The sequence below is a fragment of the Betta splendens genome, chromosome 4 (genome assembly GCF_900634795.4).
Source record: "Betta splendens chromosome 4, fBetSpl5.4, whole genome shotgun sequence".
NCBI lineage: Eukaryota > Metazoa > Chordata > Actinopteri > Anabantiformes > Osphronemidae > Betta > Betta splendens.
Window position 1 is genome coordinate 9,251,178 of NC_040884.2, and position 15,120 is coordinate 9,266,297.

At 45.6% G+C, this 15,120-nt stretch overlaps 1 protein-coding gene across 4 annotated transcripts in view; it reads right to left on the reverse strand.

Moving 5' to 3' along the window:
• Positions 1 to 4,129: 4,129 nt before the first annotated feature.
• The window catches only part of LOC114853510 (arf-GAP with coiled-coil, ANK repeat and PH domain-containing protein 2-like), a 33,028-nt gene continuing 22,037 nt past the window's right edge, over positions 4,130 to 15,120 (reverse strand). The window contains exons 11-26 of one of the 4 annotated variants that reach the window (XR_008694353.1): positions 14,482 to 14,544; positions 12,739 to 12,851; positions 12,486 to 12,537; positions 12,241 to 12,341; positions 12,030 to 12,135; positions 11,581 to 11,789; positions 11,114 to 11,183; positions 10,928 to 11,022; positions 10,642 to 10,844; positions 10,004 to 10,105; positions 9,413 to 9,505; positions 9,102 to 9,328; positions 8,833 to 8,942; positions 8,636 to 8,746; positions 6,215 to 8,520; positions 4,130 to 5,781 (exon numbers count right to left, since the gene is read on the reverse strand). Coding sequence is in view for 3 of the 4 variants with exons in the window: in XM_029146950.3 (XP_029002783.1) it covers positions 5,678 to 5,781; positions 8,459 to 8,520; positions 8,636 to 8,746; positions 8,833 to 8,942; positions 9,102 to 9,328; positions 9,413 to 9,505; positions 10,004 to 10,105; positions 10,642 to 10,844; positions 10,928 to 11,022; positions 11,114 to 11,183; positions 11,581 to 11,789; positions 12,030 to 12,135; positions 12,241 to 12,341; positions 12,486 to 12,537; positions 12,739 to 12,851; positions 14,482 to 14,544 (1,821 nt within the window). In the remaining variant the exon portion in view is untranslated. The remainder of the gene's footprint in view (positions 5,782 to 6,214; positions 8,521 to 8,635; positions 8,747 to 8,832; positions 8,943 to 9,101; positions 9,329 to 9,412; positions 9,506 to 10,003; positions 10,106 to 10,641; positions 10,845 to 10,927; positions 11,023 to 11,113; positions 11,184 to 11,580; positions 11,790 to 12,029; positions 12,136 to 12,240; positions 12,342 to 12,485; positions 12,538 to 12,738; positions 12,852 to 14,481; positions 14,545 to 15,120) is intronic. The other 3 variants (XM_029146950.3, XM_029146952.3, XM_029146953.3) reach the window with 3 other exon arrangements.

Consider the following 15,120-nt stretch of genomic DNA (forward strand, 5'->3'; position numbering starts at 1 on the left):
AAAAACCTTTCTCAGCTTAATGTTACTATTAGTAATTCACTTTTGAACTGGATACTGTGTTTGTTAACTGTCAGTGTATGAAACCATTTTCAGGACATTTACATCAAAGTCTTTTTTTATTCCACCTTTTTAAAACACAATGTATTCAATTCTCCAAACATCCATCATCAGCAGGATCTTGTAAAGGGTCTAAAGGCAGAAGGATTTATTTTGTTTCCTCGTGGTTCTTGCTCTTTAATCCCAGATCAAGTTTATCGTCTCTCAAGTGGCCAGTTTCCCCAAACGAAGTATGGTTATATTTGGGGAAATGAAGCTCCATGTGGAAAAGTGGTTTGGGTGGAGTTCAGGAAATAATAATACAGGCAGTTGTTTTCTGGATGAAATGTGTTGGAATGCGCATCGTTTGATTCCCCACCGCCGATGGAAAAATGTCCGTGAAGGGAGCGGTCCAGCGCTGGTGCTGCTCATCAGAACCCGGCGGACGGACGTCTGGGCCGGACTCTGATCAGCTCCTCGTTCCCCCAGACTGGCTCCCACTGGACACAGCTCCATTCAACCCCACTAACAGGATCCAGTGAGGGGGACTCTGAGCCACAGCTGCGGAGGCATCACCTACCGTTCACACCACCTTGTTCTTCACTTGGCTCCTTTTCCAGCTGAAGGTCTTCGCTTCCTGTCCATCGCGGTGAAGCAGGACAGGATCAGTCTCAGATTTGTCTGTGTGTAAACTGAAAACATGCCTGTGTTCACAGCCATGATGTCTGTCTGGCAGATTAACGCGTGATGAGGCTTTTCACACGTCTGGACACATACAGTAAAACCAGGTGAACGCCGGCTTCCTCTAAGGACGATCATCAAACCTACTAATGCTGCCATGAGTATGTTTGACTAACAAATCTGGATGTTGCTGTGACTGCTTTAGGCAAGAAATTTAGTTTAGTGATAAAAAGCTATATTTGAGGCGAATCGTCGGTTTTGCGGGCCTTATACGACTCTAACCCTTCAGCTTTTCATTCTAGGAAGTGCGAACAAAAAGGCTGCAGGTCCAAAAGCGCAAAGCACCAAACAAGGTAACGGATGCCTGGGTGGGTTCGGTCGGGTTCTGCGCGGAACCTGCCAGTCTGTCACCGAACTGGCGAAGGACGAGCATGTTGTCATCGTCTGCGGATGCTGGATGGTGAAAGGACGGCGGGGGAAGCGCGGCGCGGCGCGGCGCTGCCAGCGGGTTCGGCCCGCAGCGCTCGCGTCCCAGGTTCTGGCTGGACTCGAGGACCAGCGAGTGATGCGCCCGCGGCCCGTGGTGGAGCTGGACGGGGCTCGCGCCTCCGTCGTCACTGGATGCGACGCGCTGCGGGCTTTGGCCGCAGCCTCTTCCGGCTCTGGCGGAGAAGGGGAGCACAGGTGTGCGCGTGCGGCCACGTGCCACAGGCTGAAACGTTAAAGAGCGCACGAGCTCAGTACTGCTTTTTTTTAAATGGTTCAGTCTAACAGCGCAATGAAATGCAGTTATAGAGGCTCACAATCCTGCTTCCAACGTAGTTTTTTATGTTATTTGACAAAATATCTGTTTTTTACGCTAAAGAAAACCTCTTGCCACCGATCACTGTGTTGCGAACAGAATGTTTAATGGACAGACGGTCATTTGTCTTCTCACCACGTTTCCAGCTGCTCTTTGGAGTTTAATCAGCTGCTCTCCGCTTCTAAACACGAGGCTCTGACCTTTGAGTGCCTCGCGTTCAAATACTTTTAAGTTCAAAGATATGACGGTTATTATGTATTTTATTGTCGACGCATATTACATGATGTTTAATATTTTATTGTTTAGATCCTGAAAACAAACTAATAATTAGGAAGAACTGGAGACTCATTTTGTTAGTAACTGCCATTATGTGCATCTGTCAGCGTTTTTTCACTCATCACCATAATTTTGACATATGGCCACAAGTTCTTCGGACTCTGAATATTTACTTTTACGTGTGGCCCAATCGCTGAATTTGTTGAGCAGGTGAGTGTTCTGGGATTCGAGGTGTGTGTCGGTGCCCGTGTTCTTGGCAGCAGCTCACGCGTCCCCGACTCGAACCAGCACCAACTGTAAAGGTTGTGTGACCTTTAGATTCTCGCCGTGTCACTGTTCCTCAGCAGTCCTCCCGCTGCATGCAGCTGTTCCACAGGAGGTTCCCTCTGTAGAACGGCTGCTCACCAGACCAGGTGGAGCAGCAGCCGCCGCCCTGCTAGAATCTGGAGAGAGACAGGGTGCGTTAGAGCGGCCACCGTTGGTGGGAGTCCATTCATCAACAGCACTGTTTGGATTCGCAGCAACATGTGAAAGCTGAGCCGTCCCTGCTGATCACATCTTCCATGTTCAGTCACCAGTCGGGCCGTTTGTGATCGTGAGGTAAACAGCAGCGATGAGGCGGAACGAAGCCGCCGGGTCCACGGGGCCCGAGCAGAACACGTCCTGACGCACGCCTTGTGGCTTGGACGCGCTCCCGCGTTGACGACCAACTCTCTCCCCTCGGCCCCGGCGTCACGTTGAAGTGAAGCAAATCAGAAGCTGATGATTAATTCGGGAACATTCCTCGTAGGATTTGCGTTGGACGTCTCTGGGGTGACCTCATCCGCCTGGCGCTCCTTATTTACGTGAAGGAAATAAGACCTCAGTCACCGCTGGACTCTGTGACTGCTGGACTTCAGCTTGGTCTCTGATCGTCCGAGCAGCGTTAATGGAGCCTGGCCCTCGGCTCGTTTGTTCACGTGGTGATTTTATGGAGGGAGTGAGCGTCTCCAGCGGCGGCCCTTCGCTTCTCCACAGGCGCCCAGACCACGGACTTCCTGGAAAAGGCCCAGGTGGAGCCCGCGGGCCGGAGCACGTCACATGACCTCTGACCTCACGTTGGAGCTCTGGGAACATCTCTTACTGCACATAGACAGTGAGTGTGAATAGGGGAAATTCTGTGAATCATGACCGTTTCATGTAAACAATAAATCATGAATCACCAAACTTCTCCGTTCACCATCAGAGCGGTTACAAGGAACTGACCAGCAGAGATAACTACATGACTAAATGTGACTATAAGTGACTAAACAGCTGTCTGACTCTCAGCTTAAGATCAGCGCAGATAAAACCTTTTAAAACATCATTTTCACTTTTCCACTAACCTTTCAAACTCCTCCTCCTCTAAATTCCTCACTGTGAGCCTGAAGAAGAGGAAGTCGGTGGGACCGCGCTGTACGCTCAGCAGCGCCGCGGTGACTTATGGGAAGCGCTATGAGATCGCTCGCAGCAGACTAAACACACACGGGCCCAATGTACACGCACACGGGCGCCTATAAGTCATGTGAAGTGGTGGGCACCACAGGCCTGCGTGCCTCTCATTCGAAGGGCTGCAGAAATAAATACGCCGCAATTATTAACTGTGGAATGAGCCTGAGTGAAAGATCTGAGATGCAGAGGGGTGAATTATGACTTTCGTGAACATCCATGTGTCAGATACATGATGGATAAAATCTCTTTATATTTCTAATATACATCATTTCCCTGTAACCTAGTGCAACGAGCAACGCAAGTTATTCTAAACTTTTAGTTTTACATGATAAATAGTAAACACTTAAAACAGAAACAAAACACCAGTTATATCTCAGTTCAAGATGAAGCTTGAACCACATTCAAGTCAACTTAGACTTGAAAGGATTCTCCCTCTCAACCTCAGCACACGAACGGCGCCCTCTGCTGGAGCAGCACAGTTAAAACAGCACCAGGGGGAAAAACTGTGGGGCAGAGAATGGAATTTTGAATAGAAAACACATATTTACTTTAATTTTCAAGATGCACAGGAGAAATAACGTTATATAGCTGTTGTAGGTTATAAAGTGAAGTTATTATAAATTACATTATTCAAACTTTGCATCTTTGCTTAAATTGTTCAAATGTTAAATGTATTTATTCTTTGCGAGAGAATTTGAAAACCAGTAAACAAAAACATTCCCTAAAGGATCAATTAAAAAACAATCATAAAAGAGCCAACGCTCCTCAACTCACATGTTTTTACGTGTCTTTACGTGTACTTTCATGATATTACTTTTCAAGTTGGTAGATGGATGGATACACAAAGACACTTGGACCCAAATAGGCAGAATACACAGTAAATGTATTTTAACATAGACAGGCCACAGATCATGGGCTAAAATGACTCAAGAGTACAAAACAAGAGCATATACAAAAGCTTATTTATTCATTCAAGTACCACTAACTTTATACGTCGCTGTATAATTGAAAAGCATCTGTACAAAATGTACAAGACTTGTATCCCACGTTGCATTGGCCAAAGCTCCAAGCTGAAACTGAACGCATCACTGTCGATGTCAGAACTGAGCAGAGGATGACACAGAAAACTGCACAGTTCAGTTCAGGGCTGGAAAAAGTTCAAAGTCCAAACTGTTCATTCATTCAAAAAAAACACAATTATTGTTTAACAACTTACTCGGTCAATGTCACAGATTTTCCAAAGTGAATGTGAAAGCTTTAAGTTTTAAATCTACAATTTCATAATAAATTATGCAAGTGGTTTTTCGAACATTTCCTAGAAAGGACTGTATAACTAAGAGACGATTAGCTATTACATGATAATTGATTATGATGCACCATGAAATTCATCACTACTGTTCGTTGTCTTACAGTAGATCATTACCTCCTGCCTCAGTCTATTAAATGAGTTACTTTTAATCTGAAGGGCTCACAGGAAACGGCGTCTAATGGAGACGTGTTGGCATTTAATAAAATTCATTTTTCGTTCTCTTCATTCGTAATGTTTGCGAGTAATGAAACATTACGAGCTGCAAACACTCGGCAGCTCTTTACTGCTGCAATACTCCCTCAAATTGACAAATTATACAATTATTTCCAGGAAACTACAGCAGTTATATGTAAATTATTACTTTAAGCATGTTGAAATCTAAAAAGGCTAAATAACGACGTGACAACATGTAAATCATCCTAAAGATAACAAGCATTTAAACAATCAAAATAACTTTTAACATTAGATGCATCAATAACACATTTCCTTCAACAATCAATGCACATTGTTTAACATGTCAACGTCTTACCATCAAACTGGTAAACATCAGTGGTGATTTAAGACAACAGGATTTGTGCAAATAAGTAAAAGCATGTTGCCATGGACTCGCTGCACAGAGCTCACTGAAGCAAGGCATTGATAGGAAGAGAGCCCCACTCAAAAGGAGGAAGCACTTAAAGACTGAAGCAGAGTATTTAACAGCCTGTCCAACACTTCGCTGATGCAACTCTCCCCTTCTCCTTTATGTATTTAAAAGAAATGGTCTTATGTCAGGACGTGTGACAGTAAAGGTTAAACTCAGCCTGTTGGCAGCTCTACATTCAAATGATTATGATTAGAAATCCTCTTAATAGTCTTTAACACTGTACCTTAATCTTTTATGTCCTGCTGCGCAGCGCAGCTAAAATCCTTTCTCTTGCCGTTTTAACACGGCTGCAGGACTTTAAATTTCACGAACACATTTCAGAAGCACCAACCGGCCGGTAGCCCGACGTTTCCTAGTGACGCTGGAGAAAGATGAAATCACCCACGTCCATCGCGGTAGAGGCTGAGTTCTGTCCATCTCAGGCCGCGCAGAAGCGTCTCTGAGCGTGGTCGCTGCGTCAAGGCCGCTGAGGGTCGTGCTGCTGGTAGCGGTTCAGCTTGTCCGGATCGTTGGAGGCCATGTGGGTGAAGTCCTGGAAAATGTCCTGGTAAGTTTCATCTCCTGCAAGGACGAGGACACAAGAGGTGAGCCGCGAAGACAAGGAGCAGCTGCTGTTGCTTCCCACCCCACAGAGAGCAAACAGTCTTCACCCACACAGAAGCTGTTCTAAGCTGAGATGATGGTTCATAAGACAATGGATCCCCTGTGGGGATCACAATAACCAACATCTGTGGGATAGGAGCTCAAACACAACACAACGAGCACCACAATGTACAATACTGCACATATAGTGTGATTTTAAATGAAATAATAGGTTGTAATAATGAAAATAATTCATGTTCATCTCTACAGCTCATCTGTTTCTTCCTCTGTTCATCCTAGATTCTATAGAAGTAACTTAGGGTGCCACATCATGCACGGGAGGAGCAGCAGAAATCACCAGGAGTGAAAGGATCATGCAGAGTAAGAGTAAAAACAAACAAAGAAAACATACCTGTGAGATTGTCAGCGAGGCTCGAAATATGAAACAGAACAAGGCGGGGGGAGAGAAGAGACGGGAAAGAAGAGAGCAAGAAACAACAGCCAGAGCAACTAGAGATCGACCCAGAAAGAAGGGACCAGCCCACAGGAGCTTTCATCAACAACTGTATTGTGAATAAAGTGCAGGAGTTTATGTACAAAATACAGTTGTGTTGGCCTCAGCGCCCCAAAGAAAAGAAAACAAAGAGAAGAAAGGCACAAACTCTGGGGAGGAGAGAGAGAGAGACAAGTAAAGTAAAATACAGAACATGGAGAGTGAAGTTACAGAGCGAGAAGTTGATGGGAGTGTGTTTCAGAAGGGCAGTGCTCCTCAACCCGACTACTACTGGACACTGCTGGAAGCACATGTCAGCAAGATGTTGATGAGCAATTATATCTTTATAAAATATATATCATTTCAAAATGGCTACGCCTCGTGAGAGCCGCTGCTCTGCACGTCCACACACACAGTCAGGAAATTACTTGAGCTGAGGGAACTGTAATTAAAAAAAAAAAGAGCTGATTGATGAGATTAGCTCTCATTCACATTCAATAACCCTGAATATCCCCCATCAGTCTTATTGTTAATGGGCTGATTAAAGGTGTTGATGAAGACGCCCCTGTGAACTCCATGACTAAAACCCTGATGTTCACCAATGACCACTGCACATCCTAAAAACAGACAGTCCACTCCCATCATGGATCCAAACTAAACATTCCTGACATTTTCCTAAGAGCAAAATTAACCTTTTAATAAAAAAGCAGCATTCAAGCTAACATCAGTCAGACGACCTACAGCAGCATATCCATCTTTCATCGCTAAAGGATGACAGTTCTGAGTGAAGCCCTCCCTTGTGCGGTCAACACACACAAACACTCTACAATCTAGAAACGTGGCAGAAGCCTCTTAGGTTCAACTCTACACCACTCCACACTACAGAAGCAAGATCCTGCTTCACGGGTCAGCACCACTTAACGTCCTGTCAGCACACGTCCCTCAAAGCTTTGGAGGCGACAGATGTAGGATCAAAGTGACGTCATCAGTAAACCTGCATAAGCATGATGTTCTGAGTATATACAGTAAACTTTTAGGAAATGACTGATATAAATATACGACAGGAGTAGTGGTTACATAAATCTGTACATGTGGATTTTCTTCTGTTGCACTTGTTGTTTGATGATGTATCATTTAAGCACGGTTGTTAAATATGTAATCCACTGACATCTGAGAGGACAAAATCTTTCAATTTTGGGTTTGCCGTCATTACTGGCAATGAGCAATGAGCTATTACATTGACTAATAACCAAGCACAGTCATAAATACATTACAGTCAAAAGGGAAACATTGAAATTAAAACAACAGTTTGGGAACACCTGGTGAAACTCTGCTTATTCTATTAGACTCTGAACAAATGTTAGCATATCATTATCATTACAATATCTACATTTCTATGCTGCATAGAATCAGCTAAAGAAAAACAAACTGCTCTAAAATAGATTCTTTTCTGACAAACAAGACTTTCAATGGGAACGCGTACACCACAGGCTTTTTTTTGCAGAATACAACTTGGCGGATTAATAATAAACATTAGTCCTTTCCAGAGTGATCAGATGATAAAACATGTCATTCAAAGGTCACAATTATTGCCAAGAATAAAAACTGCTATCACTTGAGGTCCGAGTGTCACTGAAGTGGCAGTTATTGGGTTGTTTAATATTTCTTTGCATATGGTCACTCCTAGTAGAGATGCAATAATAATAAAATAATGAAAAGCTTCCAAGCCCAATAAATATTTTCATTAGCTGCTATAAATCACAGAGAACCTCCAAAACAGAGGGGATCAAATTCTACTTACAACAGCTGCTAATTAAAGAACGCAAATGTTCTACTTTGGGTCAAAACGTTTGAGTCGTGTCCAGAGCTGATGGCTCTAACCCTGTCATACGACATCAGTCTAGTACCTGACCTGGAGCAGATGATAGATTTGGGCTCATTACAATAACAGGTCAATTCATTAAAAAAAACTCAAAGCACTAGGAATTAATAGTCTCTGTATTTAAGGCTTCCTGCTGTGAACTGAGCCCAACTCTAAAACATCTGCCGTGGTTTACAAGCTGCTCCTGGGTTGCTAATCACTTTCATCCAGCTGCAGGCTAATGAACTCCTGCATGCACTTCCTGTACTGCATCTCGGTGGGGCTGTTGGTGTTATATTGACCTGACTGGCTGTAGGGGCCCTCCGCCTCGCGCATCTCCTCGTTCATCTTGGCCAGTCGCAGCCTGGGGAACGAGAGAAGAAGCAGGAACAAACATGTAAAGCGTATGAAGCCCTGATGCCAGAGACAGAAATAATTGTGTCCAGGTGAAGATGATAAATAGCAGTGTAGTCACTCACAGGGTGACGATGTCTGCGTTGGCCGCCTCCACCGCTATGGTCAAAGGTGTTTTCTCATCAATGTCCAGAGCATTTTGATTCGCTCCTCTTTTTAAGAATAAACACACTTGCCTGAAAAAGACAGAGAATAAAACATAATTTGTATTGCATCCCATTCAATCCCTGTTCTGAGGTGGTGGAGAAGCCCGGAAACCAACCCTGTGTGTCCCAGCATGGTGGCGTGGTGGAGGGGGCCTCGGCCCTGAGCGTCCTGCTGGTTCACGTTAGCTGCGTTTTGAAGCAGAAACTCACAGGTGACCAGTGAACCCTGAAATTAAATAAAATACATATAAATAGCACAATAGAAGCAAAGTGCTTGGCTCTTCATCTCGATGCTTTAGCTTTAGCTTGTTCTTAATAAATCTGTAGATCAACAGCCTCTTGACCCTCTGCAGAATTTGTTGGTTACAAACAAACGGTAACTCGCCCCGTGCACGGCCATGATGAGCGGCGTCCTCTTCTCCTCCTCCGTGTTGACCCAGTTGACCTCGGCCCCGTGGGCGAGCGCCTCGGCCATGTCCGGCAGGCTTCGGGCACACGACGCCCAGTAGAGCTGCAGACCCGAGCTGTACTCTTTGGGCTCGTAGAACACCACCTCCTTGCAGGGCGACGGGGGCGGCAGGGTGGCAGGCATGGGTGGAGACTCAGCGGCGTCTGAGGGGGGAGGAACCCAGTGCTCAGCGACGCCCAGTGCCGTTGCTTCACAGCCAGGGGGTGGCGCGCGTGTCCGTGTCTTACCTGCATCTGCCAGGCTGTTATTGGAGGGGGTGGTGGCCAGCATCTCCCTGCTCCCATCAGCGCTGTTCTGGATGCCGCTGTCTGCGCTTTTTACTGGGCGACAAAATGTCTAAGTCACTCACTATGCAACACACAGATATCACTAAGCGCATGTATAAAATAAAAGGAACACGTTGCTGCTGGGTGAAGCAAAACTGTTCTTCAATCATCCCCTCGGAAAAGGGTTTTCATAATAATAGACCTGACAGCAGGTGATCCTAATATTTTGTACTCTTAAGTGTACACACACGTGCCCCAGCCGACATCAACAGAAAGAGTAGATATCACGCCCTAAATACCAAAAGAAAATGAGACAGATATAAATGTGGATTTCAAAAGTTGCCAAACCCATATGTCAGAGGTACATTCACCGGCCCCGGAAAAATAAAATATGATCTGCAATGGTGTTAATGTGACAGGATTGTCTATTGGGAAGGTCTGGATGAGAGAGGAACAAAAAGAGTGGATGAATGGTTGTTAGTCCACAGCAGTAAATACACATTGGCAGGGGGAGAGGAGAGGCAAGCAAAACACTAAGCTTATAGTACTTACTGCTCCTGAGCTTGGAGGAGGTGTCAAAGTAGGAGAAGAGCGAGTCAAGCTCGTCAGCACAGAAGAGAGAGTCGCGCCGGGCCTCCAAGCCGCTGGCAACAGCTATGCAAGGGATGATTTGGTAAAGGAGGGCGAAGGGTGTAAATTAGGTGGTAAGAAGGAGGGTGGAGGGTATCGGGGTAGGCGGTGAGAGCAGAGGGGGGGGTTAGTCCCGGGGCACGAACCAGCCAGGAGAGGAGAGCAAAAAGAAAACGTGAGGGACAAAGAGGAAAGCGGGGCGGAAGCACAGAGTTAGACTACGGCTCCACTAACACTGGAAGAGACAGAAGCAATGGGAGGCAGAGGGCTCAGACATGTGCTGTTCACAGGCCACATACGTTATGCAGATGGGTGGACGCGTCTTCACGGCAGCGCAAAATATCACACAGAGCTGAAAACAGAAAAGCGGCCGCAGCCACAGATGTCACAGACTGCGCTCTCCGGACGCAGTGCCACCGGGCCCGACTGGGCCCGACTGGGCCGACTGGGCCCAACTAGATCCAGGCTTAGGTCATGAGTTTGATTTGAAGACTGTTGAAGGTTTGACCCCGTCAGCTCTAATTATTACTCCAAATGTGCTGGACTTGTCTTTCACTGACCTGACTGTCCGGAGACGTTAGAACCAGGTCGCAGTTTCGGGGTGGGCGGCGGCGCTTTTGGGGGCAGGTGCTCGGAGCTGCTGCTGAGCCTCTTCTCCTGTTTGCTCAGAGTAACCACTTTGTTCTGAAGCTCCTCGTCCGACGGCCTGCGCACAAAGCGGCGATGGACGTACTTGGCTTTGATGTACGCCTCCACCTCTTGTCTGAAGAAGACGACATGTTTGACAGTTATTTTCCTGTAGAACCTCCAGGTAAAGAAGCCTCGTGCTTTCTGATGAGACTGCACCTTGGATCTCCTGGCTGAGGCTTTCGGGCTCCTAGCTCCTCCCGGCGGGCTTCATAGATCTGGTTGATCACTCTGTTCCCCAGTTCACACATCAGCTGAGAAGGTGAAAACCAATGCGCGTGTGTACGGTTAGATCTCCAGCCTGAGCGGCATAGTTTATGTACATTCGTCACCTTCCTCACTCACCTTAAGTAATTCTGGCTCCCATGTGTCCAAGGTGAGAGACCGAACCTTAGAGAAATGTACCCCCAGGCTCCTGCAGAGAGAAGGACCCATTTAAACAGTGTTAGTTCACATCACTTCCTCCTAAATGGGAATAATGTAGGTTTTGGCCACTAGATGGAGGAGGATTTACAAAATCCTGTGTTGATAACAGATCTACAACTATAGCAAGTGAGTTAAACAAGCAAACCGTGGACCTGCCCTGGACACTTCAACGTCAACAGAATCTGACCCTAATAACGTTGAAGTATTTTACCCTAGAAAGTAATTAAAGATTGTGACGCTTTCCCAAGAACGCCATGTTCATAAACTTCGAGTGCTTACATTTACAAAATCCCAAAAGACCAAAATGATAACACGCTGATTCTTCATTTATTGCCTTCCTTCCTCCTGCTAAGCCTTTTCCATGTGCAGCGCTCCCAGTGCATTACCTATGAATACCAGAGCACTGGATGCAGAGGGTGATGCCCAGGTTGATGCTGGCCCAGCGGGGGTCCGGCTGGCCACAGTCACAGCAGCTGGCGTTGCCCGGGATGGCCAGGACCTTCTGCAGGGCACTCTCTCCTTTAAGAGACCTCTCCTTCGTCTCCCCACCAGAGTCCAGGCTCCCCGTTGACGTGGAGGACTTCCTGTCTAACTTCTGACAGATGGAAAGTAACACGGTCAGCTATCACACAAAGCAATGGGCTAAAGTAGCAATAATCATATGACCTAATTCGAGTCAGACTTTCGCGGAACAAGAGCTAAATACAACCTGTTTACCTGCAAGGTCAAAATTGTTCTCTAAACTTCCTCATTGTAGAAGTGTTAATGAGTCTCATGCATGTAGGTACTATTGATGTGCTACCATCTCATCAGGCTGACTGTGACTGGCTCGTACCTCGCCGTCATCTCCCTTGTCACGGAAGGCGGTGGCGATGCTGTTCTGCACCGCTTTGATCCAGGCCTGTCGCAGCTTCTCAGAGTCCGCCTGCATCATGCAGCTCCTGTTGGGACAGAGCTGCATCACACCACTGCTGTCGGCTGAAGGAGGTGGGCACACCGCTACCCCACCCTCACTCCGCTCCTGCTCATTACACTGATGAACCTACTTGGTGGGCGACACCACTTCGAAACAGAAGCGACGCTCTATGTCTTCACAGTGTTTGACTGTACATAGCCGTAAGTCTTCCACCACGACTGTCGGGTTATCCTGCGGGAAGAGGAGGTTTGGTTAAACACAAAGTCTCTCACACAGACACACACGCTGTATTACTCTGTAGGGGGATATTTGCGCTGGAAGTCAAACACATGCATACTTGATTGTGGCTAGTGTGCATGCAGTCATTTGACATACCTTGAATTTCTTCTGGTAAACTAGCTGATTGTTTTGGATGGAGAACCAACGCCTGAAAGGAAATCACGAGTTCAGTAAAGAAAAACAAAGTCACACGGAAGATGCTCCTAAAATAGCTCCTTCGTAAAACTTTTTATCGTGGGTGACAGATGGAAATAAAGTAAATAGGGAGCCGATCCAAGAGCAACTGAGTATGAGCTATAAGAGAGAAATATTTAAACTTCATAAACTTCATAAACTAATAGTACTGTACCTGTTCCAGGTCTTGAATGCATTGCTGGCCCTCTTAAACAGATACCCCTCCATGGCGATGCCATTGTCTGCATCCACATTGTACTCCAGCTTGGTGTCGTCATTCGAGAAATCCTACACAAAAAAATGGTGCGAGTGTTAAAAGAACATTTTCCACATGATCTTACTTCCGTTCTTTCAGCACTGGCGTCATAGTTGACGGCACCCCCCACAAAGTCACCAGTGTGGACCAATACCCATATGACAGAGCATGTTCTAGATGGCCTCCATTAGAAATGCAGGAGACAGAGACTGTGCTTGTTTATATAACAGGTTCTTATTGGGAGTAAGGAGTAATGTTACTACTGATGTAACTCAGTGTGTCGTCATATGGCTGCACCTGTGGCGTCCAGCTTTAACTACCTGAGCCTCCTCAACGCCCTCCTACCTTTAGCTTCAAGTGACACTGAACACCATGGCGCATGCATAAACGCGTGTCCTCTTGTGGAGTCAATTTACAGAATGTCGTCGTTTCAAGTAACCAATTTTGTGCTCTAGTTCTGTTACTGTCTCCTCTGTTCCTAAGAGCTAAATTAATAGGACATTTTTTTAGGAAGTTAGGAAGCAATATTAGTATTAATTTTTCAAATCAAAGGGAACCACCTTTTATATACTGCAAACCTTTGGACATAATGGATTCAACGTAAAAATAAAAAACTTTTGAATTATAACGAAAATACTGGCTACAAATATACTACAAATAAAAATATGGAGGGCTGAGCAGAAATGAATCATTACAGTAAGTCATTCAGGAAATGGTGACCACCACTTCCTGTTTACATCCTGGAAAGCATCCATGCTAAACATGCACATAAGAAATATACATCAAAAATCAACGTGTCGTTTCCTGATTATTATCCAAAAGGTTTGAGTTTAGCATATGGTCGTACTGCATGTGCTTTGGATAGAGTTAACCCCCTCTGCCCTCTGGTATCGTGGTGAATCACTTCTAGTACAGAACCAGATACATTTTTCCTGCATGCCATTCACTGGGACAAGCAAGGTTATTTTCGGGGGCACCAGTGGAGGAAAATATTTGTACAAAGCTCCTGCATCAGTCCAGGCATGTAAGACAGTTTTCCCACATACACTGGACAAAATTAACTTGGTCACATAACAGTTATCCAAATAAATACAATGCATGAAAGAATATTTGCTTTTAAATCCAGCACAGGCAGGGGAACCATGGTCCTGAGTACACGTGTACTCTCACACACAAACACTATACAGTATTACCACAACTGTTGGTTGTTGCGGCCGTGTGAAAACCTCTGATTGTCCTGTTTAAATTGTTTAATTAAAATGAAAAATTTCTAATTGAGCCTGGAAAACACTGAAATAAGGTAGCGGTCAAACTACAAGCAAGACGTCGTCGTTCTTGAATATCTTAGAAACTATGATTTCATTCGATAACCTAGATATGTGCATTCATTATCAACAGTAGGCTGCAGAGCGACAAACCGCTCAATCCAGCCAGCAAACTGAGTCCACAGGAACCGACACTGGCACCAAAGTACAGCATGCGACATAACCAAGGCACAAGGCTTATGCACGTATAGCGTTGGGTAACAATGAAGCTGCCACATGAGAAAACACCTCAAACGTCACAGTTCAGTCTCTAATGTGCAGGAAAGGAGAGAAGATGAAACACAAAGGCAAGTGGGGTTACACAACAGAACAGATAAGGTGCAGTGACTCTACGTACGGAGGTCGACCTCCAAGCAGAAAAGCTGCGGCAGTCTAGTAAAGAGTCGAGCTCTGTTGCCTCCTAAAATGTTTCATACAGTGAGAGAACGACACACAAAGAAAATAAATGTATTTTGTGGCACCAACACAGAGAAACTTCATTTATTACTTGTTCGTTGAAACGAAAAATTGGCGTGCACACAAAAGAAGCACACACACAAACACAGCCTATAACGAAACGCCACAGACTTCATTCACGCAGGTTCACTCACCAGATACCAAACATAGTGGAAGCGACTGAATATCTTCATTGTTGCTGAATTTTATAACTTCATAATGTGTGTATTAGTCCACCGCCACCCTGTGCCTCTGCCTGCGTGCGTGCGTGCGTAGATGCTTCGCCGTGAGGCTGCTGAACATTTGCTATCGAGTGTCGCTGTGTAGCATCTCATTGGCTGCATGACACACTGTCCTGTTGCTCTGACAAAAGGTGTTCATAGACGAGTAGACAGAGACCGAGCGCTGCTCCCGTGCGTGTGTGTGGGGCTATGTCAGAATAATTAGGTGGGTCGTACAGAGGTGCACTGCGATTAAAGGTTTATGCAAACTTCAGTTGAACAGACCTGAGCTCAGCTTTTCCTCTCACTCTTTTCTCTGC